At 38.7% G+C, this 26596-nt stretch overlaps 1 protein-coding gene across 3 annotated transcripts in view; it reads right to left on the minus strand.

Moving 5' to 3' along the window:
* Positions 1-26277, minus strand: part of ANO10 (anoctamin 10) — a 125668-nt gene extending 99391 nt beyond the window's left edge. Inside the window, exons 1-11 of one of the 3 annotated variants that reach the window (XM_056483488.1) lie at positions 26195-26277; positions 18247-18420; positions 17042-17224; positions 15508-15642; positions 13853-13972; positions 11384-11953; positions 8959-9014; positions 7452-7526; positions 6324-6506; positions 2735-2926; positions 545-673 (exon numbers count right to left, since the gene is read on the minus strand). In XM_056483488.1, coding sequence (XP_056339463.1) covers positions 545-673; positions 2735-2926; positions 6324-6506; positions 7452-7526; positions 8959-9014; positions 11384-11953; positions 13853-13972; positions 15508-15642; positions 17042-17224; positions 18247-18420; positions 26195-26261 — 1884 coding nt within the window. In that variant the 5' untranslated portion in view covers positions 26262-26277. Of the gene's footprint in view, positions 1-544; positions 674-2734; positions 2927-6323; positions 6507-7451; positions 7527-8958; positions 9015-11383; positions 11954-13852; positions 13973-15507; positions 15643-17041; positions 17225-18246; positions 18421-21027; positions 21132-21191; positions 21328-26194 lie in introns of those variants that run through there. The other 2 variants (XM_056483490.1, XM_056483491.1) reach the window with 2 other exon arrangements.
* Between the last annotated feature and the right edge of the window lie 319 nt (positions 26278-26596).

Genomic DNA, 26596 nt, shown 5'->3' on the forward strand with positions numbered 1-26596 from the left:
AGTCCTGCAATATATGTTCTGTAAAACACCCACAGTCTTCCCTCCATGTCTGAAAAGGAATGACAATGATGTGCTTACTATATGGAATTAGGAGAAGATTAAACCCAAATGCTGTTACAATCACAAATATTTACAGACATGACACACAGTTGTTTCAGATAAGCCCTACAGAATATGCCCATAAAGATTACGTAGGAAGTCTCTTTAAGATATCCTGGGGTCACAATCCAAGCAGAGAAATAAACAGTTCACAAAAATGTGATTATTTTGCTTCTTGAAATAGCACTACTAAATACTTGAAGTACATGAAGCAACAAATGCACAGCATCTTGGGAATGCTTGGGAAAGTATGGCAACAGCATCCACAGTAAATGAAAACACAGAGAGAAAGAAATAAAAAAGAAAGACTTTGAAACACTTCTTTGATACAGAAATCTTAATTTACTCCTAATACAAGATGTGAGGTAAAATCTGCCTCCTGCTATCATTTTCACTGGTGTTTGTGTTATTTGCTACAATAAGCATTGTTTGAAGGCAGACTTACCTCTACCAATGCCACAGTCAGAACAAGGTCCATTTTTGAGTCTGGGAAAAGGGCATCCACTTCTGGAGACATTCCAATCAGTATACAATTAGTAACAACTGATATTACACTCATAGTTTCAAAGGCCAACTGAAATAAAACACAAATATATTTACAGTTATGACCATTACCTCTAACTTACTTGTCCCCAGATTGCTCTGTGAAACCTCTCTCCATTAAAGGCTCAGAAGACCCAATAATTTAACTTATTTTCTGTCATCTTTTGAATTCCATGGCATAGGACTTGTTTGGCAAGCAGTCCAGACCTCACCAGCTTGACAAGACCACAACAAGGTTGCAACATGAACACATGAAAGAGTAAGCATTCCTCTATAGTTGTACTCTTAAACAATTTTATTTCAGGATAAAGGAACAACTGCAAAATTCCAAGAGGAACTAGTAGTCCTAACACTGTTTCTGGAGGCTCTATCTGAATGCTGAGATGAAAAGGCAAGAATGGTTCAGAATGCCTTTTTTAAATCCCAACCACTTGAGATTTGTTGAAAGATTTACATTTAAACACATGCAATAGCACAAGTCTAAGAAGCTCTTGCCTACAGAGTTCCCACAAAATGTCTGAAACTATTAATACAGCTTATCAATTACATTTGCAATATGATGGTTACTTATTCCAAGGTCCTGTCTGGAATGAGAAAGACTAATACAGAATTGTAGCGACTGTCATAATGAACTAGCAGAAATAACTTTCTTCTTGACAAGAAGCTAGTGACTCAGCTCACCTGATAAAATAATTACAGTATTCCTTTAACAGAAATCTTTCAGCAAATACTCTTATTTCCCATATGAAATGGATAACTTGAACATTTAGTTATTATTTTTAATTTACTAAAAAAAATTCATTTTTGCTATTAATTTAAAAAATGACACCGTAAAACAAAATTACTGTACTGCAGTAATGTTGTAATTTTTCAGCCTACTCCTTTGATTGAAACAAAAAATTCTAGCAAAAACAAATGCTATTAATACATCTGCAGCTATACTTGTGACTTATGACCACAGTCTGGTTATTCTGGTGATTACACAAACGGTCAATGCAGCTATGCCATTAAGATGCTGGCAGCACAGGTCTGGACTGAGAAAGTACATCCCATGTTAAAATGCAACCAGATTATAATTCACACATTTTTATGACATTATTAAAAGACTTCACCTCTAAGTCCACTTCACCATATCTATTTATGTGTCTAATGAACATTGCTCAGAATCCTTGGTTTGCATATTTTTATTATATGTTTTACTTGAGGTTTCAGGATTTCATTTCTCATGTCTCACTTGCTTAATTTGATGACATTTACAACCCCTCCAAATTGAATAATCCATTAGGCTCATCGTACCCTTAAGCTCCCTTACATAACATTAGAAAACCTATTAAATAAAATTAGAATATGGATCATCCCCTAGAAAGGTCCCCCAAATTTATCACACACCCTTGCCAAGCAATGCCAAAGTTTCTGGGTGCAACTTAGTCACTCCAGCAAACTCTGGTCAGGGTCAGTTCACTGATGCAGCACGCTCACCAGGTCCCAAATAGCTGGTGGCAGCATGATTGCATGGACAAACAACCGAGGACAGAAAATGCTTAACCCGGTACTATTACCATGAAATTGTTTAGATAGACTTCAGTGTTCAGGCTGTGCAGAAAGTTCCAGCTCCTGCTCACAGATCCAGGTTATTTTCAAATTAGTCAGCTTCAGTGCCAGTGACCACGTGTGCATAGGTCACAAGCCTGGCTTAGGAATCCAACTACTTACCTATTCTTTCATTTCTTCTGAAATCCCCACTGAGCTCCACACTTCTGAGATTGCATCAGAAGTTACCATCTCTAAAATACACTGGCTATAAAGAATACTGAGCAGTATCTGGAAGCTTTGCTTTGTTGAAGTTGCAACAGGAGTACAGTACATACACAAGAACTAAAGAAAAGATCTGCTTTCTTTTCCAAGGCAGCAAAAAGACATGTGGTCAAAAATACCACTGGGATATAAAGTTGGATAAATAATATTCCAAGGCATTGAAGAGAACAAAGTACCTACTGAACTTTAAAGTTACTCAATGGACAAACACAAAGCTTTCATATTGTTGCTGAAGCCTCTTTTAAACAAATGAATAAAAAAAAGACACAAAAATTACCTGCCAAACACCAATACTCGCAGTGGGTTCTGCAAATGGACGCTTGTAAACTCTGCACATCTTTAAGGCATCAGAGTATATCTCTGTGATGTTGTTTAACACTGCAAAAACAGCTGCCAGTGGATAAACACATGAGAAAAGACTCACATAGCCAAACTGTAGGAACAGCTCCAGGTAATCATCAAAAGTACCCTGAAAACCAGAGGAAATATAAGAACAACTTTAACCCACAAAAAAACTATGAAGAAACACAGAAATAATACTACAGCTGTAAATACGTTTCCTGATCCAAATCAATTGTTTGGAAATGACTGCTGTTAGCAGACAAGAAGAATTTTTAAAAAATCAAATTATTTTGGAATTATTCAGTCCCTAAAAACTTCTTACAGAGGCCCTTTTGCCTAACACATTTTTTCCTTTTGCCTAACACATTTTCTGCAAGTCACACCTCCTATCCTTATTTCATGAAATAACTACATAAACACACTGAACCTATGTAGGTTCCTGAGCATCTCAGTCGAACAGTAACAGAAATTATAGTGAGGAATAGAAAAACAGTGCCATGCATTTAAACTGGCAAAACATTCTCCTGAGAGCACTGCAGCAATGAAAGTCCTAGCATTTCTGACTGTCCATGAAAGACCTAACCAGAATGGTAGGTTGGTAGATAGGCAACTCTTTTCTGGTATTTCTGCTTCTGTTTATTTCAAAATGGGTAGGACAGAGTTAGTGGCCCACTTGAAGAATGAAATCTACATGGCAGCATTGATATCAGAAAGGAACAATTAGTGCAAACAAAAGACCCTATTTTACAAATCCCAATAGGTCTATGAACTGATCTTTAAACCAAGAATGGGGGTGCTTAAATGCTGATTAAGTATTCATATGCAGGAGATTGATATTTATTTGTATATTAGTTTTGTAGTATTAAAAATAATTTGCTATGATTGAAGCAAATTTGTTACGAAAGAATCAAACCAACTTTTAAAGAAAAAGTGTTCATAAACAAAGGATGGTGAAATACCACTAAGAAGGTGAAGTGAGATCTAGGTATCTTGTATTTACACAGACACATGTATTGTCCTCTCTCTCAAAACTGAAAAAGTGAAGACTTGACAGTAACTGAAATTATTGCATGAACAACATGAAAGTGGTTTTGGCTCCATGCATCAGACACACAGTTATCTACTCTTTTTTGCCCATCAGAGCTGTTAAACTGACTGCCCCCTCCAACACCTAGTGCTTTTTTCTCCTAGGAAACAGAAGAGAGATGCAGTAGAAGTCTGCAAGCTCACAAATAAACATGGGGTGCTCATTAATTGCACTTCTCACTTAAGCTCATTTTGAAGTTCCACAATACAGTTCGGTCTCACAAACCAATCTGCAGGCCAGACCATGAACAGCTACCTAACTTCTAAAGCCATTAAGATTTTTTCCTCAGAAACATTTTGCACAAACTCTAAATTTTACTAAGGTTTTCTTCAGGGACATTTACAGGAACACTCACTGGAATGGCAGCCACACATCTGCTAGTGCTATCATTTTCTCAGACAATCACTGCAGGCAGAGCTTTCCTCTGTGCTCCTCCTTCTGGTAACTGCACAGTATTCCCACTGATTCCTCACACTTCACATTTCCTTGCCCAATACCTACTGGCTTTCAGAATAGCAGAGTATGAAGCATATAAGTATTTATTTTTCTCCTACTCAATTCATGAAACTTTGTGTAGGAAAACAGGAGTCTGAGACAATGTTAAAGAAATTTCTAACTGTGCCATTGGCAGTCCCAAGATCAACTACAGCATCAAGGACACAAAAACAAGGAACAAATTAAGGGGGAAAATTAACTAGAGGAGTAAAGCAGAAATTAGAAAAATAATAATTAAAAAAATTATTGCAGGATGTTTGTACATCTTAAACAGGGTTAAGGGCTGGATATTTGCAAAGTAAGCGAGAATGAGGACAAAAAGAATAGAGAATTAAGTGCTGAAGAGTATGTGAAAGAAGGAATCAAAACAAAAGAACCTGAAACACAGAATTCTGTCAAGACTCCTCAGTTACTGAACAGTCAAATGCTTCCCCCTTGTGACAGTTTTAATTTTAGAAATATTCTTGCCTTCTGGCAGCTCACTGCTTGCAAACAAATCAGTAGTCTAGTATCATTTATTCACAAGCACAGCAAAACAATAATCTTTAGATTGAATATAAAATTAAGGCTTTGAGTACACAGTACTTAGAACTGAAACTGAGGCTAGCAGTGGACATAACCAAGGCAAAGTCCTAACTCTCTCCAATTGACCTCTTGTGTTCCTGTGAAAAAGCATTCAGGGCACAACAGTACAACAGGTGCAGATACATTTGATCCAGTTCTGCACAAGAAGCACTGGGCAATGTGACTCAGAGACACTACACTGGCTTTGTATGTGACAGCTGAGAATCAGGAGTCAGCTCAGGTTTAAGAGGCAGAGCTTATTTGGTCAGGCCTGATGCTGACACAGAACTCTGGGAGCTGTGCTGGCCGACGTGTTGGTATAGTGCTGGACTGTGCTGATTTACCAGCTCAGACACTAATGCAGGGACTTCTGCTGTGTTCTGCACTGCAAGACAGGCTGTCTAATTCTATCTCACTCCAACCTTCACACAGGAACACATTTGTACAGTTTTTAAATTGTAAAGGTGACAGTTCTTTCTCCTTCTCCCATTTCATGACACTTCATGCAGGAAGAGAGGAATCTGATATGGTGTTGTTATCAAATTTCAAACTGCTAATGTCAACCTTTTACAAGAAAGGTACAATATCTACATGTACTTCTTATTCTGTAAAAGCAGAAGTCATACAGTACTAAGACTCTTGTGACTGTGCTTGCAGCATCTGATCAACTTGTCAGCCCATGTGTGAGGCCTTGACATACACACTGACTTCCACTGTGTGAATTCCTTTAGGATTTTAAGTAATGAATGAAAGTAATGAAATTTCAGTATTTTATTTAAGTAATGAAATCTGCTAAATACAACTAAAAATTATACTGGGTAGGAGGTGGTCAAGAACAGAACCAGGAATACCAAAGGTGTGGTTTCAAGAGGCTAGAGCACTCAGCAGGAGTACTGTTTTGAAGAGTCAGTTTCCTCTGTCCTCCATTTCTGGCCCCATCTAGATGTAAGCACTCTCTGTCAGGATCTATTTTAACTGACCATTTAAATTCGTACCACTGCAAAATCAAACCAAAACAGAAGTACTTTCCCCCTTCCTGTGCCAGCCTACTCTTCCTGGTAGTCTCTGGGCATATTACACACAGGGCATACTAAGGGCATATTAGACAAATAATTCTTTCCAGTGATATGGGGTTAGGTAGCTCCAGATAGAGCTATTCATTCCTTTCCCTTAATTCTGATGTTACTAGGATCCTGCACTGTATCCACTTCCTGACCAGGATAACATACAGCTGCATAAACAGCTACCAGCAAACCTGATGAAGCTCGAAATAAGCTGCCACGCCAGAAAGCCAAAAATATTATTGTTTGCCTTGGCTGTTGCCTCTGTCAACTACAGCCCAGAAAAGTTTTAACTCTTTTACAGTACTACAACGTACCAAATAGGTTCCCATTTCTTTCTCCATGTTGACCTGTTCAGCTAGTGACAGGTCCACATCAGTCTTCTTGGAACACATGCGTTTCTTCATCCTCCTGTTGTATCTCTTCTGGAGCCAGTAAGGAAGCAAGGACTCTGCAAACTGGTTGAGGATCTGTGAAGTTATCAGCAAAGTGGCCAAGCTCTTAAGATAAAAAAAAAAAGAAATTAAAAAAAATACAGCTGTGATGAACCTATGATCATTTGCAATTCTGTGAGTTCAAGTAACACTAACTATACTATGAAAAAAAGGCCAGCCTAACAAACCTAGCAATAGCACAGGAAAAGTGTAGATGATCTAGTTCCCATCCCTTGCTGTGCACTAAAAAGGACTAATTAGGAGCTAGTAATCTTAGTATTTTGTATATCTGGTTGTATCTTGAAAACAGTATACCACATATAATGAAGCATAAGGCATATTTAATATATGCCAATGACAATCACAGAGCTAAAGACTAAATTTTTTTCTATGTTTTTCATTTCTTGACTTTACCTGAAAGTAAAGGAAATGTCACAAATGTCTGGTATAGGTATGTCAAGTGTTTTGCTAGAGATCACTTCAGAGTAACAGAGGTCTTGAGCTGAAGTTCTTGTACTGCTCATTATGTTTAGAGCAGAAATATTTTCCTTATACCAAATTTTCATGTATTTTCATGCAGTGATTTAAAATACCAACTACAAATTATGTTTGCTTTTATTTATTCTCACATCTTCACTGTGGTTGAACTTAATCACAACCCTATCCTCAAGAATCTCTCATTTAAAACACTACTGAGAGTAACATCTTCTAACATAAAAGGAAATAAAGAGGAAATCAAAATTTCCCAGTCTCATTCTCTCTGTGTGAGAGAATGATCAAATTTATTTGAAAACAGTTCCTCATTTACACAGAGAGAAAGAATTACTCTAATCTTATGATTCTGCAATAATATTAGGGGAACTGAAACATGGAAGCTGGATTTATAAGAAAACATAGGTGAAATAAATTAATTGCCAAGTTTATGTTTTAGAATAACCATTGAAGTCTGTTTCAATCAATCCTTTATTTTTCTAGATTCATCAACATTCCTTAGATATTCTTGGAACTCACCTGCCTCAAAAGCTTCATATCAAACAACACAAAGGCAATGTAGAAGAGAGATGCAAAACAATTTAAGAAGTTGAACTGCAAATAAAAATATTTGATTTTAGTACTGGAGCAAAACTTCAGATGCAGAATATCATCTAACTTGACACCTACTGTGATTAAATGACTTCCATGAAGATGCAAACTGCCCATCAAAATTTTCTTTACCATTTTTAAACACATTTTCAATATTTGTCTTACTCAGTTTTGCATTTAAAAAGCTTAAAGCTTTCCTAAAGCAAAGTGTACAAAGAGAATTATACCTGAATTATGAAATGGGGGCATCAAAAACACATCACCTTCTATTTAGCTTTCATTTTTTGGCAACTTGTCCAGAAAACATTAGAAAATGGATACATTGATCTTTATTTAAAAGTAGTGACTTTTTTAAAAATAAATATTTTGTCAAAATATACACATTGGGTGGCGTGTCTTGCAATCTCTAAAAATGTTCCTTTATATATGTTAGGCCCAGTTTACGCTTAATCACTTCAAAAGGTTTTATGGCCAAGAGAAATATTCCCTACTTCTACAATGAGACATAACCAAACTAGTTTCCTATTTGCTGTAAGTGCTGCAGCACCTGTTTTGAAGCTCTTGCCCAATACAGATTACACTGGGAGTGCAGAGAGCCATTCACAGACTGAGAACGAAAATTGGGGGAAATTTACACTTGATATTTCATAATTTTTTAAAATAATTTTGCATAAATACCTTATAGGGAAAAAGAAATGGTTCTAGGTTTTATGAGAAGGCTACAGGAAGAGACAAAACTATAATGTGATATCTACAGGAGTTTTAGCTCTAGAGGTTACCAGTAACCAGTAACACAGAGATTTAACACCAAAAAAAAACCCCAAAAAAAACAAACTAACTAAACAAAGCCCAAATAAACACACACACATACAAAAACATGGTGAAGGAAATAAAGAAGGAACTCTAAAGAAATTGAGGAAATAAAAAAGGAAAAAACTTAAATAATCTTTTCAAAAAGGAAACAAGAAGATGAGATAAATTAAATAGATCCCCATATGCTGTGAACTACACAGGAGTAGACTGATGGACAGGTATTCTCAGGTTACTCTGACTGGTTGTCTGAATGTTAGTATAGGTGGAAGTTAATACATAAACTTTTCAAAACATGGTTTACCATAAAATAAAAAAATTGAACAGACTAGTTCTCAGTTGAAGACAGACCACACCAATTAACAGAAACATATATGCACCATCCTAATAAAAGAACAATTTGACACAAATAAAAAGCCAACTCTCCACTACAAAAAAGGCATCTAAAATAGTCTAGCAGTTACTGCAACCATAACAGAAATCTTGTTTACTCTGATATTTGTGCTACTATTTGGCCTTGAGCAAAACTGTAGGTCACTGTGGTAATGCCAAGAAAGCACTAATAAAACACAGCATAAGCTGTCTTTTCAAATAATTTTAAAAGCTGCTTATATGACATACTTACCACTAAAACCTTCAGAATTAAATGATTCTGATATGAAGATTCCAGCCTGTGATTTTCTAAAATACCAACAAAATTATTAATTAGTAAACAGCAGAAGCTCCTACCATGTACTACACATTGCTATCAAAAAAGTGAACAGATACTTTTACTCCACGTGAAAACTACTTATCTAATAGTTTCTATTATTCCAACACTTCATGATAGAAAGAATTTATACTGTACCAATACCTCACTTAATTTATGAAGCTAATCTGATTGACAGTATTATCATACATACTACATCATACATACTACAACTCCAGTATTTTTTCTACTGCAAAAGTTTCTTCTTTTACACATTTCTTACTCTGAAGAGCTATTTTATAAAAGAAAAAAACACCCACAGCTTTTAAGACTTAACAAAATATATCTAGTTATCAATTACTCTTTGGCTAATGCAAGACTAATAGGAATATATAAGTAGAAGTAACAATACCAAAATTGATTCAAAGCCAGTAAGTGCTCACAGAAATATTCTCATCTCTCTCCAAGGAATTTAGGTAAGACCCTACACTCTAAAGCAAGACTAGAGTATGTGATGTTCAACAGATGCATTACTTCTAAATTGAGATTTTCAGTTCATTTAAGATAAACTGTCAGAACTTGGTATTTCAGGAAGGCTGATTTACTAGAGGGGAGAAAAGGGAAGTGGATGGGAGATCTTCAATTTCTTTCTGCTTTTTTGTTAGATTGTACCTTTAATCCCTGGGTAAGCAGTAAGTGGGAAGGCAGCACACTAGCATGTGTTGTGTCAACAAGGCTGAAAGGAGACACCATCACCTATGGACCTTGCTCAGGACAAAACAGCAGAGCTCTACTCTGACAGGAGCATCAAGTCAGGCCTGACATGTGAAAATGCACTCAAGTGACTGCAATTTTTACTTTTAGCTTTTGCTACACAATCAGATAAATAGGTGCAAGAGGGGTGCTTAAAATACCCCAGAATGTTTCCCATGCTTTGTCACTTTAGCTGTTGAAGTCAGATATTATCTGAAAATATGCCAGGTGGGAGAGAAGATAGGACAACCAGATGAGCTTTTCAACCTATTCAGAGCATGGCAGCAGAAACAAATTGGATTCCACAGGAAAGGCACAAGCAGGTTACATAAATACTGCCTCTGCTGAATATGAAACACCAGCTTAACTCTGGATAAGAAAAAAAACAAAACCTTTGAGTTGCCTGTTAAAGACATTTTAGTCTATCAGATCAACATAACTGGATATTTCACAGAACCGCCTTTTCTTGCAGTGTAGTAAAAACAATGAAACAAAACAGCCAGCTGAGCCCTATATACAAATTTAAAAATTATTATTTGAATAAAAATCTTGAACAGTCATAAACAAAGAAATTGCCTGCTTTTACTATCATGGATGTCAGGTTGAATTTACTGAGCAAATCATTTTGGCAAGCATAACCAACCCCCACTTCAACACCTCTTTTTATTCTGTGTTCTGCATCAATCTCCCTTTTGCTTTATCTTTCTTCCCTTAACTTTCTGAGTTAACTTTAGTAATCTGGATTCTGTCCTGCAAATCAATGCCATATTGCTACAAAATATGCTACACAAAAGCTACACAAAGCAGTTAATTCTCCATTAGCTTAATCTATTAACTTTGTCTGAAAATTACTTCACGTGTCTGTAGATGTGCTAAAATTCAAAAAAACACCAGCATTTCATTGTCCTTATGTTAGGTTACAAAACACAAGGCCCAATCTGTTAAATAAATCACACTCACAAGGGGGAAAAAAAAGATAATCTATTATAACATTCCTCCTCTTCTGAGAGTGTCCAGAGAAACACATTTTAATTGGGATGTGGAAACCCAGTCTTTATTATATATGCAGCATACATAAGCACTCTCATGTGACATTTAGAGTGGGCTTAGATTTGGTTCCATTGTCTCAATGCCTCTGCACTGATGTACAGTAGACTAAAGCATAGTAAGCAAACTCAGGTTGTGAGTGCCACTTGCCAGGACAATCCTTCCTGCCATCCATGCACCTCTGAGCTCTTATCCTCATGCTCTCCCTCCGCCCCTTTTGTCAGCACTATGGCTGAGACAGCCAGCCAAAGAGTTTAAATCAGGGAGGGGGAACTTCTGCACCAAAGGCAGAGAGGTGCTGAGGAGGAAGGCAGGATCAGCCCTTCTGATGGTATGGCAGACTCAGACCAAATTATACCAAATATGAAACTGCAATCTCAGAACACACAAAATATAAGAAGTTAAAATGGCCATCTCTTTTACCCCACAGCAAGAACCTACTTTGGGAAATCTCTTTAGCATTCTGTTGAACAAGAGCTCACCTTAATGCATTCTACAAAGAAGCAAATTCCAAGTATATGGGATTCTAATTTGAAAGAAGGAGAACAAACCACTTTCTTACCCCATGATGTTAAGAATTCAGCAGCATACCGATAGATACGGTTCATTATTTCAATCACAACGGCATAGATGATACTGGGCACATACAGCATCAAGCTGCTGAAGTTGGACTCATTCTCTTTGTGATAATCCAGAGCCCACTGCTCCAAGTCAAAGTAAATCATCATCACGTACAGTGAGAAGTAGAGGCAAAGGCACACAAATGGTAAGGACACCAGGTAAATCCGTAGCTGTCTCTTAATACTTGAGTACACTGGCTCCTCCCTCCCTGTGACAGGATTGATCCCCAGCACACCATGGAAGCCTGGTCTTGGCTCTTCAAACTGTCGTTTCATCAGCAGCGTGCCCCAGCGGTAGGTCAGGATGGCGCACATCCGCTTCCAAACCTCCAGGATCACAGTGGACCACAGCAGATTGAACGTGGCAAACATCACGTATTTGTCGTAGTCCTCCCACGCAAACACGTAATAAGGAATCCCAATGACAGCCATTGGAATCAAAGCAAATGTGAAGTATTCCAAGAAGCCGAAGTAGAGAGCAATGGTTTCGCCAAAGTAGCAGCGTATGTCATCTGCAGAAAGAAATTACTCAAGTAAGACTACACTTAACAGAGATGTCAGTACAGTATCAAACTTGACCTTACATGAACTTACAACTTGCCATTTTTCTTCTAAATAACACAATGAATATCATTGCTTTTTCTTTCTTTCTTCACCGTTATTACAAAAAGTCAGATGGTTATCTGAATTATTTTTTTTTTAATGTTACATATATATCCACATAAACATATTATTCAAATGTCTGGGAAGTCAGATATCCAGAAAAAGGGGAAAAAAAAAAGAAAAAACCCAACCAAAGAGAAAACACTATCATTCTTGAAAACAGAATTGATCAATGAATGGTATGGAAGACATCTGATGTAATAAAAAAACCAAACTTTGATATCAAGTGACACCCAGCTTCTGAAAATTCCCACTGGCATATGTACTGCCAGGAAACAAATTTGTTTCAGCTTGCCCAGAGACAAAAAGGGCTAGTTGTGCTTTGACAACCCTCAAGGAACTGAAGGGATAGATGGACAGGTGTATCAAAATCTTAAACGTATCAGATAGAGTAGTCTTCATGAAAAAACTGATACATACTTGCTGTACTCACTAAATTTGTCTGCTCCAGTGCTATAGAGATGTAAAAAGTGCACTAGTAATGGGTACATTTCATGACAGATGTATTACCTCCAAGACATATCACTTATATTATTATTTTTTTTAAAAACAGGATTATAATTTACATAGTCTAGAAGTGATTTGATATAGAACTGCCTATCAAACCATTTAGAATGCTGAAATCTCTTTTCTTTGCCTGCTTGGACAACCAGATGGCTTGTATGCCACTGTTCTGTATTTACCAGCTTAAAGAAACAGCCATAGAAGCATGACCTCTGAATTGACACTGTAAATACACTACCACAGTGTATTACCTATGTAATACACTCCCACAAAAAAACCTCACATGCAATACCAGACTATTCTTACAGCTTACAAAACACTACAGCAGAAATTCACAACTGTCAACCAGACAAAAGTCTATGAAAACAAGAAGGAAAGGTAAACAGATCAGCAAAGGTAAAAAGGATCAGCATACCAACATCCCTGTCAATCAAAAATTAATTAACAAATACATTCAAGTGCAGGTCATTAGCATCATTTCACACTCCAACATGAAAGACATCCCTAAATTAGTACATACTTAACAGGCTCTTGGGATTTATTTCAAAATTTTGTATGGATCCAGTGTCAGTCCAAAAAAAACCCCTTTCTAAAATAAACAAAAGACCAGCACGTAATAATGCTCCTAACACAATACTCTGGAGGCAGGCATTATCAAGCCAGATCTTAAACTTCCTGAAGCTCAGGAAAAAACCTCATACAATTCCAAGTCCCAGAGATTTACAATCAGGCAAGATCCCAAATGCTTATTTTCTTATTTTTAATAAAGTTTACAGGTTTAGAGTTTAGACCTTAACTTTCCACATTGCCAGACTAAAAATAATACTCATTTTAAGATTATTCAGTGATGCTGGCATGCAACAACATACAATCTTTATTCAGACAATGAATTTAAAACAAACAGTTGTAAATACACTTTTGACCCATCTACAACACAAAAAAGCTTTGGGAGTTCCAGACACATGAAAGCTTGTCAAGTCAGTTTGAAAAAACATTCTTGGCTTGGGCCATTCCTGCTTTACTGATGAGTGGGGAGAATTCATGATGAGCAGGCTGCTGTTACATGGAAACTCACAGACATTGAATCTGCAGACTCTGGAACCACCAATTTTGCAAATCTAGAATCATTTCAGCAGGTCACACAGGAAACACTAAAAGAGGAAAAACTTGCCCACTGGTAAAAGAGCAGGGGACTAATTTCACTACTCCCCTGCATGACCACAATGTAAAGGCTGTTCACATACCTAAAGGCTGATAACCAACTTTCACTCGGCCATACCAGTTGTGACTAAGCTTTTTCAACTCTTCTCTATCATGCAGAGGGAAAATTTGAACAAGAATACCACTGGTCAACAATCTTCTCACTAGAAAAGAAAAGAAAAAACAGATACCTAGCACTCCCTCAACGGACAGTGAAGTTGACATAAGTAAACAGGTTATGTTGTGTACTTAGGAAGCCTAAAGTTCCTTTGAAACAGATCTAGCATTCAAATCCTAAAAAAAATTGTCTCATAGTAATTAAAAAATTATAGAGAGCAGTTATACCTATTCCTGCAAATACTGTGCTGTCCACAGGAAGACAAAGAGCAACCTTTTTACATACAATAACTACTCCACAGCTTTGCAACATAAACAGATGCAGCTTCAATAGCAAAAAGTCCTACAGGTCAGGACTGCAATGACACGTGTAGCTTTGTATGGATAGCCACAAATCCATCATTGTATTATTTACAGGAAAGATACAAAAAATTTGAATTATCAGTTTATGCTAATTCATAAATTACATCACATCTTCATTGCAAACGAACTACATACTCCACAATTTGTATTTAGATTTGTTATGGAAAGCAATAGTACATGTGTAGACAAACAATTCACAAACTGCTCTGAAGCCATAAAAAAAAAAGAAATAAACTAAAAAATAGGGAGGCACTGGAAGTGTAACAGTATTTTACTACTTCCCATCATCATCTGCTCCACATAACTAGAAAAACACCTTGGCTATATAAGTAATTACCAATGCAAATGACATCTGCATTTATTTACATTTTTTCAACCACTAATATGCAGAGATCTGCTTCTCTGATGACCAACAATAATGAAAATAAATACTGTTAATAAAAGGACACAAAATTTTTAAGATATATTATCCTAAGAATCTGTAGCATCTCTGCCCACAAACTAGTACCAAAGGTACCATAAAAACAGCACCAGCTCTCATTACTTCTTTCTCCCATGAAAAGGAAAGGCTCTCGAACCAAAGAGGACTATCAGTGAAACCAAATAAATTAAATAAAACTTCCTTCCTATTATGAAATTTTTAATTTTGGAGCACTAGTACTCATGCCAGTATTTTTGCACAGAGAAAATCCAAGTATATAATCATTTAACTTAAATTATAAATACTTTTGGTGCTAATAAAAAATAATGGATAACATCAACATGTGCAAAAACTACCCAGCTGAAAAGAGCATAAGGCCAGAGCCTCAGCCTCACAGAACAACTCAGGATGCAAGGCCCTCTGGTAGTAATCTGGTCCACCCTCCTTCTTAAGGTAGGTGTGGCTTAAATTGGGCTGCTCGGGGCCTTGTCCAGTGAGGATTTAGAAGTCTCCCAGCACAGTTACCAAAAATCTTTTTAATTCCCTGATCAAATGTTTGATTGTTGAGAAAAATACTTTCTTGATTCTTGATTCTATTCAGAATTTCTCTTGTTGTATTGTGCACCCATTGCCTTTTGTCCTATTACTGAAGCAGTGAAAAAACAAAGTTGGTTAAAAATAGTGGGACCTGAACAGCTGAAAGATTTCTCTTCATTACAGGAAAATTAATTTTTTTATCATCATGAACATAATCCTACATCAACGCAATGAGTTAGAGCAACAAACTACATTACTTACCAATTGATTTTCCTGGGTACAGCTTTGCCTGAGGATATCCAGGGATTATTTTCTCATTTTTGGCTCTCAAATTTTCAAGTTCATGTTTGATGATGTACTGACATTCTGCCATTGTAAGGAAATCGTGATTGTCATCTAAATAAAAAGGAAGGTTGTATGAAAGGGTGCAGGACAGGAATACAACCCTGGAGGCAAACAACTACAAAAAATTACCAGAATTAGGGACAAAAATAATTACAGCAACAAACCTGTGTCAACCCCAGCAATTTATCATTATGGAAACAATAGTCAGATTTCCTTGAGATAAAAACAATTTTTTCCCCCTTATGAATAAGAAACTCTAGGGATTGCCCTAAATACACTAAGTGAGAAGCTAAAATATCAAAATTACTCTAATACAAAGAATAATAGTATAGTATTAATTTAACTGGGCAACCAGAAATACTGTCATGACAACACAGACTGCAGGGTTTCCTTTCTAGGTGACCATGTCTCTGATTGCACCTGGACAGAACTAAAATTACATTTGTTTTTTTAAAAAGAAAAAATACCAGGAGATACAGCCAAAAAAAATATTTGCAGCAGCTGGAAATCCAGCTAATCCTAGAGATTCTGTGAGCAGTAGAATTTGTGTCAGATTTGCATTAATAATGTAAAGGCATGAAAGAAACAGAAGTGGCAGTTTTGCAACTGACACCTCTTCGGAAGGCTTCCTAATTTCAGGAAAGGTCACAAAACTAAAGACACTGCAACAATTATTGCAGTGGTGTTGAGTAAAAATGAACAAGGAAACTTAAAAATTGTTTCAGAGAGACACAAGAACCTTTATATTGAAAATGTGGTGAAAGGCTTCACTCAAACATGCACATTAGAAGTATTAGCAAGACTAAGCTGGAACTCTAGTATTTACCTAAAGAGCAAAAAATTAGTTTGGCCACTGTAGGGGTGTTAGATACCTTACAAACAGCACATTTAAAAAGAAATGTTCCTGTGTTGGCACCCCCACAAAATAAAAAAGGAAAAGGAAGGAATCCACTAATCATGCCCAAATCCCACTGAATGCATCTGTAGTGTTAATTATAGTTTGTCTGATGCATACATGTAACAGAGAAAAACATTTCCATTTTTCCAGCTAATTTAAAGATAATAAGCCTCAAAATTGGCTCACAGAAATTAAATCTCTACATTAATTCATAACATGGATTATTAATCATAAAATCATGTTTATCAACTTTTTTTCTTGTCTTATTTTCCAACAAAATCTTTCATACAAGTAAGAGACTATTTGAAGCATAGAGAAGCATAAAGGAAAAGACAAGCAAACAATTAAAGCCATGTGAAAGAAACCAAAATTCATTATATAACCTGGATTTCCATAGTTAAGAACAAGTATTTTTTTCATGGCTTGGTCTTCCACTTGCTGTTCACAGCTACCATTCCAAGGAATAGAAAGACTGTAAAAGATTTAGCAGCGTAATTGCTTATAATCTTTAGTCACCACTTTGCAATGACAAAGATTCCTACAATTGCTTACCTGCAAAATGTTTGAAAGTTTTTCTACTGCTGTATGTAAAAGTTCTCATGGAGTTATCACTGCATTCCTTCACCAAACCTACAGTTTCAGCTCCCAGCAACAGCCTTAAGTGGGAAGCTCCAACAAGATAAATATTTTCAACTCCATTTTCCGTAACCAGCGGTTTAATCAGTAGTTGTGCGCCTTTAAAGGGGGGTAAAATAAACAAGAAAATACATTAAAATTACATCTAAAACCCCTAGCATTTTAGCATCCAATATACTGGCCCTAGCAACAGGAGTGCTGAAGATGTTAGTTTCAAAGGACACAAAGAGTTAAGGTTTCAACAGCACTTGACATAGGGTGTTCAGCATCTTGCAGGGTCACCCCCTGATTTAGCCCTGTTTCTGTTCAAGCACTCTCAACAATGAAATGGAACAATGGTGACTGTTTGGACCTATGCCTCTAAGGTTCACACCAAGTGCTTCTGCAAACAGTCCTACTGGTTTTAAGAAGACTAGATTTTTGAAGCAGAAAGATCCCTAACTTATCTAACAGAGGCCTGAAAGCAAGTCTGTAGCCACAAATCCACCAGCCACAGAAATATTACTGACCATAAGCAATAAGCTACAACAGCCACAAATAATGACTTTTTGTAGAAAAGATTTTTAAAAATCCAAGGAATTACAAATTAACTAGCCTAACTTCAATTCCCAGAAGTATACCAAAATGAGTAATAAAATACTGTCTTTGTAAGACCCTACATGGTCGCAAAAAAAGATAAATAAAATCCAACATGAAGTTCTCAAGATTAAATTGCTTTCTGCTAACTTAATTTTGTTCTACAACATGGTACAAAGGCTTATGGACAGCATGTGAAGCGCCTTGATTTAGGCAAGGCTTACCATGTTTCTGTAAGCAACAGGAAAAACACATTCTAGACAACTGCTACAAAAACTGACATCAAAATTATACTGAAACACAGGTTAGCAGGGCTTCAGTGGAAAAAAATGGAAGAATTCTAGAGTTCAACTGGCATTTTACCTTAAGCCAATGTTTTCATTAATAAGAGGGTTAAGTGGGTTTAAAAAATTAAAAATGAAATGAGACTGGCAAACAATCATTATACCACGAATTCCCTGAAAACTAATTTTTATGTATGCCTTCATATTATGGTGACAGCCTATTTGATTTCAAAGTGCTGCAGAAGATCATACTGTACTCACCTCCATCTGCCTTTTTGTCCACAATTCGTTTAGTGAACCATTCTATGGTTTCTTCTTTGGTGCCTTTTGCAAGTTCAATTACCACCAGGGGCCTGAAGTTAGACTCAGCAGTATCCAAGAAAGACCAGCTTTCCACCATCATTTTCGTTTTTTCCGCCATCTCTTGAGAGCTTGCTAAGTACAAAACCAAAATAAAATGCAAGTGCTAAAAAATATCTGGTACAAATCTAAAATCATAAAACTTTACTGTAGTGAGTTACACAAGTCTGTGCTTATTAAAGGCATAGGTGTGCACTTTTATGCACTTACTACTACCAGGATGAACAACCTCTGCAGTTGTCAAGATGCTACTGATCTCCCATGGCATTTGAGTCCTACTCTCTAGGCAGGAAAACTGTTGTTGAAACGTATAGCAAAGCAGTAATGACAGGAAAGCAAATAAATAAATAAAAACAAATCAATAAGGTGAAATCATCCTCAAAAACAACTTCTGCCAGTGTATTAGTCAGCAAATGAAAACATTAACAGAATCTTAGTCAAACAGGTATTTAAAAATCAGTAAGCTTCTCATGGTATGAGTATGCAAACACATTATAAGGAAGAACCTTCTCAGTTAATCTTGTGAAGCTTTAACCATACCAAGGAAACTTATACCATCTTGGGTAGGTGAGTAAGGCACCTATCATACTGATAGGCAAATTAAACCTGGAACACTTAAATGGCTTTTTGGAGCCTATAAACCAAATGTTCTGTGACAAAGTCCAGCTCTAAAGCACTGACGGCACAACTTGATGTGTAAATAATCCAAATGATCTAAGCAGGCCTTTATAGACTGGCAGACCCATTTAGGCTGGAAAACGCCTTCAAGATAGAATCCAACCATTCATGAAGAACTTCCAAGTCCACACTAAACAATGTCCCCAACAGTCACATCTGCAGAGCTTCTAAATAACTTCAGGGATGGTGACTCAACCCTAGACAGCCTGTTTCAATGCCTGGCAACTCCTTCCATGATTAAATTTTTCACAGAATTTTAATGGCACAACTGGAAGCCACTTTCTCTTTGTTACTTGGCAGACCCCCACCTTGCAACAACCTCTTTTCAGGTAGCTGCAGAGTGTGATAAGGTCTCCTCTGAACCTTCTTTTCTTCAGGCTGAACAAGCCCAGGCTCTTTTATCTTGTTTACAAATTTTATATAAATTATTCTACAGATATCATTGTATTATCCTTCATAAAGCAACTTAGAAATGCTGATATAAAACAATAAATCTGGTAACTAACCTACTCCATTAAAAAAAAAAGTAAAGAAACTACAAAAAAAAAAAACCTATGACAGATTTAATTTCGTAAATGTATAAGTAAGGGGAAGGTTTGGTGATTTTGGTTTGGGGTTTGTTCTTTTTTTTTGCTATTAACTTGACTGAAGAAGGGAATTTACCCACTGCCTTTAGGCAGTTACCCCACTCCTGTTAAAATAAGTATTTTTTAAAATTTCAGATTTGTATCTGCACAAACAGAATGAACCAGACAGAGAAAACCATAATCAGGGATGAGACACTGTAACTAAGTTTGTCATTGACTAACTACACTGTCTTGACAAGTCACTGCACCTTAATGCATCACTATCCATAATCAGGAGTTTGCTAAAATTACACCTGGCACATTGTGTATGCTGCCATTTCTAAAGAATTCAAAGAATGAAAAGCACTAGATAATTATTAAATATTACCTACTGGTTAAGAATATCACTTTGAAGAACAGTTATCTCTTGAAAACAGCCTTTTTAAATAAACAGTGTGTTACTCAGCGAACTTGGCTGTTGTAATTTATTCAGAATCATTGTCCTTGGCATGGTGACTGTGCAAGAATCACAGAATCATCACAGAATCAAAGAATGGTTTGGTCTGGGGGTACGTTAAAGATCACTTAGTTACGATTCCCCTGCCATGGGTAGGAACATCTTCCACTAGACCAGATTGCTCAGAGCCTCATCCAACCTGGCCTTGAACACTGCCAGGGATGGGGCACCCACACCTTCTCTGGGCAACCTGTTCCAGTGCCTCACCACCCTCTCACAGTAAAGAATTTCCTCCTAATATCTAATCCAAAAACTACTCTCTTTCAGTTTGTTATTTTCAGGCTTATTGCTGCTGAAAACTACAACACAGCTGAAGCACTCTTCCAAATCGTGCCTATGTGATTTCCAAATGTATTTTCCTAACAGGTTGTCCAATGACCAGCACAGACCCTATGCGAGTTAATTTGGCCTCTTCTTTCACTCTACACTCTGGGTAATCAGTGACAGACCCAGAAGCACGGGGAACAACCCAAAAAGGCCCTCAAACCCCGACCTCCCGCTCTCACGGACTGGCGGGGTGACGGTCACAATTAGGTTGGAAAACAGCTCTGGGACCAGAGCCCACGACCAAGGACCACCGTGTCAGCTCCGGGCAGAGGCAGCTGCAGCCCTTTCCTTTGTCGGTGCACAGCGGGTCAGAGCCAGGCTCACCGCCCAGCCTCCACCCCTCGGCGGCCCGGGGAGCCGCCACGTCCGGGCCGTGCCCGCTCTGAGGCGGCCCATCACGGCTCCTTCCCGCTGCCAGGCTGCGCCTCGCTCTCCCTTTTTAGGAACCCAAACGCGGCGGAGGAGGGCAGCCCGGCCGGCCCCGCCGCCGGCCCGGCCGGTGACTCACTCCCTGCCCCCGGCCCGGCCGCGCTCCCGGCGGCCGCCGCCCCGGCCGCTCCGCCCGCAGCCCGCCAGCCCCGCTCCGAGCGCTACCGGGGCGGCGGGGGAAGTGCTGCGGCTGTCACGGCCGCCCGGCCCCGGCACTGGCTCCGCGCCGCGGCGGGGTGGGCGGGAAGGGCGGAGGCTCCTCCCCTGGCGGCGGCGCGGGCAGCGAGAGCCCCTTCCCGCTGAGCGGCGGCCGCCCACTCCCCACTCACCGCCGGTGCCGGCTCCACATCCGCAGGGCAGGGCGGGGCGGATCGGGCGGCGGCCGCAGGCACCGGGCGCTGCCAGCACGGGCCGGGCCGGCCCTGTGTGACACCGCCCGCTGCGACACCGCCCGCTGCCGCCGCTGGCCACGCCCCTCACCGGGCCCCGGCCCGGCCCGGCCCGTGTCCGCCGCCTCTGCGGCCTTTCGGAATGCTCCCGTGCCAGTGTTTCAGCAACGCTCCTATGGACCGCCAGCTCACACTTCATCCTCTTGTTTATTTCCACCTTTTGCCGCCTGTGCTGCCTCCTGTCACAGACTCACCCAATCAGTTGGGTTGGAAAAGACCATCGAGTCCAACCTATGAGCAGCACTGTGTCAACCAGATCATGATATTGAGTGCCACATCCAGGCTGTCCTTAAACACCTCCAGGGATGGGACCCCACCGCCTCCCTGGACAGTCCATTCCAATATTTATTCACCCTTTCTGTGGAGAAATTCCTCCCAATGCCCAACCTAAACCTCCCCTGCCACGGCATGAGACTATACATCCTCTTGTCCTCTGCTGGTTTCCTGGGACAATAAACCCACCCTCACCTGGCTGCACCCTCCATTCAGGTGGTTGTAGGGAGCAATAAGATCACCCCTGAGCCTCCTCTTGTCCAGGCTAAACACCCCCAGCTCCCTCAGCCACTCCCCATAGGACTTGTGCTTCAGATCCTTTGCCAACTCCACTGTCCTTCTCCGGACTCACTCCAGCACCGCAATGTCCTTCCTGAATGGAAAGGTCCAGAACTGGACACAGCACTCGAGGTGTGGCCTCACCGGTGTTAAGTACGGGGGACAATCAGTTCCCCAGTCCTGCTGGCCACAGCACCTGATGGATGTCAGGATGCATTGGCCTTCCTCGCCACTGCTGGCTCATGTCCTTCTCTGGACGTGGCCCAAACCTCCTCCTGGAGCTTGAGTTATAAAAATCCTGCACTTCAGCTACTTTTCCAAATGTTGTTTTGTACAACAAAAGAGAACATTTTTGCATTTTGATACCAAGACTTTTGTAGAGAATATAGTTCCAAGCATCCATTTGTAGCTAGGAAGTGAGAAGTGTGACTGCAAAGCAGTGGTGGCAGGCAAAGGATGTGGCTAGCAAAGCATGCTCCCCTGCAGGGCTTGGGGAAGACTTTTCAACATATTTTGAAATAAATACAGATATTTTTATGGAAATTTTGTGATAAAATTTTGGTTTGTGTTTTTAGTGAGTATAAAAAACTAGCTTTTGGTGATGAATTTTTCTAGTATTTATAGCCAGTGAAGTAGTGAGGGTCTAGGGCAGCATGGAAAATGGGGATATGCAAATACTTGAAATTTAGGTACTAGAGACTGCACTGGAGAGTAGAAGACAGACACCATCTGTATCAGGTAGTTTGGGCAGAATGTCAAATTTCTTAAAGTGTATTTCAGTCTTGTCCAGCTTCCAGTGGCCTCACAATATAGTTATTCATCTCTGAGCATCACCTGCTATGAAAACTCTCACTTCCTGAAGAAGTAGCATGGCAGTAACAGAGAAGGGGGTTTAACAAAAAGGAGGGTTTAGATCTTATTCTTGTGGTTTGCATGTTGGATGTCTCCAGTTATGATGCATCTTACAAATATCCATAATGTCTTCATGGGCTTTGGGCCTCTAGCTTCTTGGCCTGACATCTTCAGTCTTCTAGTAGTTTACAAACAATTATTTTAAAACTATCTCTGACACCTCCTACATTTATGAGTTTTCAGTGGGGACTTGTCCAGTTACTTCAGCCCATGCAAATAGTCATTCAAAATCAATTTCTTTTTTGCTATCAAATTAATTTCTCTATTGGACAAGGTCATCTTATGGCAATATTGCTTGATGAGACTGCACATTTCCTTAATGTTGTGTATCCACTAGGTGTCACATTCTTGCTATGCAATTAATTCTTTACTGTTACACTTTCAGTTGCTCTCTAGAAAGTTCACATTTTGCTAGTCATGCATAACAGTTGGCACATAAAGCTGTATTCACAGAAGAAAAATAGGATTCCTAAGTAGATGGTGGATGTGTCTACAAAGTAATCTCCACATGCATACATTGCTGGCACAGTGGGAATAGTCTCACCAAAAAAAGTAAATTATTTTGAGCCAATTGCAGTGTTGTAGAGGCTAGAAATTTGCTCTTAAGAGGATTAGCTAATTTAAAGATGAATCAGATATGCTTATCCTAAATTTCAGACTGCACTAGCACTATAGCTAAATATAAATCCCAAGCTTGTGTCTGTCAGTGACTGTAGTCCAGCCTTGTGATTCTGCTAGCTGATTATAGCATTTTCATGGTCTGTCTCTGTCAGGCACTATGCAGACTGCAGACATAGTAGAATGGATGAGCTGTGGTAAGGCAGGAAGAAAAAGGGGCAAAAACTGAGGCAAAAGAAGAATCTATGAAAATTTCAAGAGCAGAAGGTTTATTTTTATTCTGTGGTTAACTCTCTTCTCCTGGACTAATGACTACCACAATACCTCACTAAATTAAGAACCCATTAACTTACTGTGAGGTGAAACTGGCTTTTACACTTGTTTGAAACTTCGATCATATTTTGAATATAGTTCAATGGCTGGCTGAGCCCATCCAGCATCTCACTGCCACTGAAAGGGTGAGATGTCACTCCCAGTCCACCACTATAATTTCTTTCTCCCTGTACCCACCCCTCAGTCCACCATTATAATTTCCTTCTCCCTGTACCCATATTGTCAGATCTAAGGCAATTAGGTCTGACGCTCCAGACTCCACACTTAAGCCAACTCTGGCATTCACCAGATCCATCTCTGAGTCCATTCAATTTACCAGCTCCATAGAAAAACAACCACTTTTGGTTTGTTTTGCTTTGTTCTCTTTCAGTGATTTAAATAAACTCAGATAAAGGTTAAAGAGCTGGCACAAGGAAATCCCCTTTCCATACAGCAATCCTTATTAATTCAAATGCATGTAGATGTAGGTACAGTATGACAACCATACTTCCCAAAGTCACATAATGAGATTAATATTGACTCTTATCTGAAGTCATATATATTAGCAATCATTCTCATAAGGTTTTAGCCATACTGGAACACTGTGTTATCATAAAAGTAAGGAGCAACTAACAGCAAAATATCCTTTTAACCCACAAGCTAATGATGTATTAGTTTGAGTGCAAAATGGATGATAAGATACCTAAAATTTAAGGCTAACATTAAATTACCTTATTATCAATAACAATTACATTAACATTTTAGTAATTAAATTTCAATCAATGTGTTTGTCAGAATAAGATACAGTGACATTTTACCAATTTTCAATGACATTTTTTGTCAGATTATACAAGATCTTTCCAAAAGTGTAATAAACATTATTAAACTGCATTCCTGCAAATGGAGGGTAAGTAATTTTTTGTGTCACACTTGGCACAGTTTTTACATTCTGACAGGAGTTTTCACGTAAGTGTGTTCAGGCAGTATGAGAACTGTTTGTGTCCAAGTATGAAAGCTTTGATTCATAAGCACTGAGCAACAAAGCTGATTGATTGTAATCTGCAAGGTACAAGGAAGACACATCTCTTCCATTTCACATTGTGTCCATCTGATTAGAAACATTTCATTTTAACATAGGTATCTATTGCCAAACAAAATCATCAGGGAACAAAAAGCCCTGTCCTGTCAAACAAAATGGAAACAACTTAAAAAGAGGAGGCTCTGCCTGCCTAAGCCAGAAAGAAGTTAGAGAAACCATTCCTAAATTATTACCCAGGAGAAGCAAGTAAAAGATAAAACATGTGTAAGATGTTATTCATCATTTACATGTGAAGAAAAATAAATTTAAAATTATCAAGGCAAACAGCATCCTAGCAGGTATCAGAAATACTGTGACTAGCAGGAATAGGGCAGTGATCTCCCCCTGGACTTTGCACTGGTCAGGCTGCACCTCAAGTCCTGTGTTCAGTTGTAAAGCCCTCACTCCAAGGAAGACATTGAGATGCTGGAGCAAGTCCAGAGAATGGCAATGAAGCTGGTGCAAGGAAGAGATCACAAGTCCTATGAAGAGCAGCTGAGGGATCAGGGATTGTTTAGCCTGGAGAAAAGGAGACTTTATCAGTCTCTGCAACCACCTGAAAGGAGTGTATAGCCAAGTGAGGGTTGGCTTTTTCTCCCAGGCAACCCGTAGAACAAGAGGAAATGGCCTCAAGTTGCACCAGGGATGGTTTAGATTTGGTGTGAGGAAAAATTTCTTCACTGAAAGGGTTGTCAGGGCTTGGAACAGACTGCCCAGGGAAGTGGTTGAGTCACCATGCCCAGAGGTATTTAAAAGCCATGTAGATGTGCCATTTGGGGACATAGCTTAGTGATGGACTTTGCATTGCTGGGTAACAAGATCTTAGAGGTCCTTTCCAACCTAAATGATTCTATATTTATTTCCTCAGAATTAGAGTAGCCTGCACAGCTGGGCGATGATGAGGGAGATCCATCAAGCCTAGTGATCTTTATGTTTTGGGAAAGTGAATAAAGTCAGTAATTTTACTGTCATTTTACATGAAGAAGTGTTTCAAAATTTAATCGCAGAACTTTGAAAACAATGCATCCTTTCTAATTTTCTTTTGAGATGCAGGTGTCTATGTTTAGGATGCCCCAGATGGTGAGCTAGAAACCTGGCTTACAGAGCCTCCCTGATTTTGTGAAAATAATATATGAATTCATGTAAAAACTTCACAATTAGACACTGGGGCCCAGTTAACATCAATGTGATAGTGTCAGGAGCAAAAAGGCTGAATTTTACTCCATTTAGACAAATGAAGCCATGAGGTTACTGAGGTTACAGTGCTTCTGTTTCTATTAGCTATCCCTTCATTGCTAAAAGAATGTAGTTTACTGGACTTCACCATCCACCTGCTGTGGAATAACATCCTATAACCTATGATCACTGGTCTATTCAGAAGTAACTCATCACTGGAATTTTCAATACGTACAGTTGGACTGCCTCCATTCAGTGACTGGCATACACCACCTTTTTATTCTCTCATCTGGAGACTTCATCAATTGTAAAGGCTGCATTTAGTATGTCCTGCAAAAACATCAACATTTTGTATATTTCAATTTTAAGGTAATTTTCTTTCTTTGCATATTTTATATTATAGAGAACAGTGCCTGTAATTCCACCTGGGCAGAACGTACTTGGTTTATCTGTTAGTGCATGGCTAGAAAAAGTACTGCACAGTCAATTGATTAATTACTATGATTTACTGGATAGCACATTTAACACATTCTAACAAAATGTGCAGTCTGGATTCATCAGTAGCCATGATGCCATGCCTGAGTCTGTGCCTCACAGAGGCAGTCCCTGACTATACTATCTGATGCAGCCTTTCTGC

Source organism: Oenanthe melanoleuca, chromosome 2 (genome assembly GCF_029582105.1).
Source record: "Oenanthe melanoleuca isolate GR-GAL-2019-014 chromosome 2, OMel1.0, whole genome shotgun sequence".
Classification (NCBI taxonomy): Eukaryota; Metazoa; Chordata; class Aves; order Passeriformes; family Muscicapidae; genus Oenanthe; species Oenanthe melanoleuca.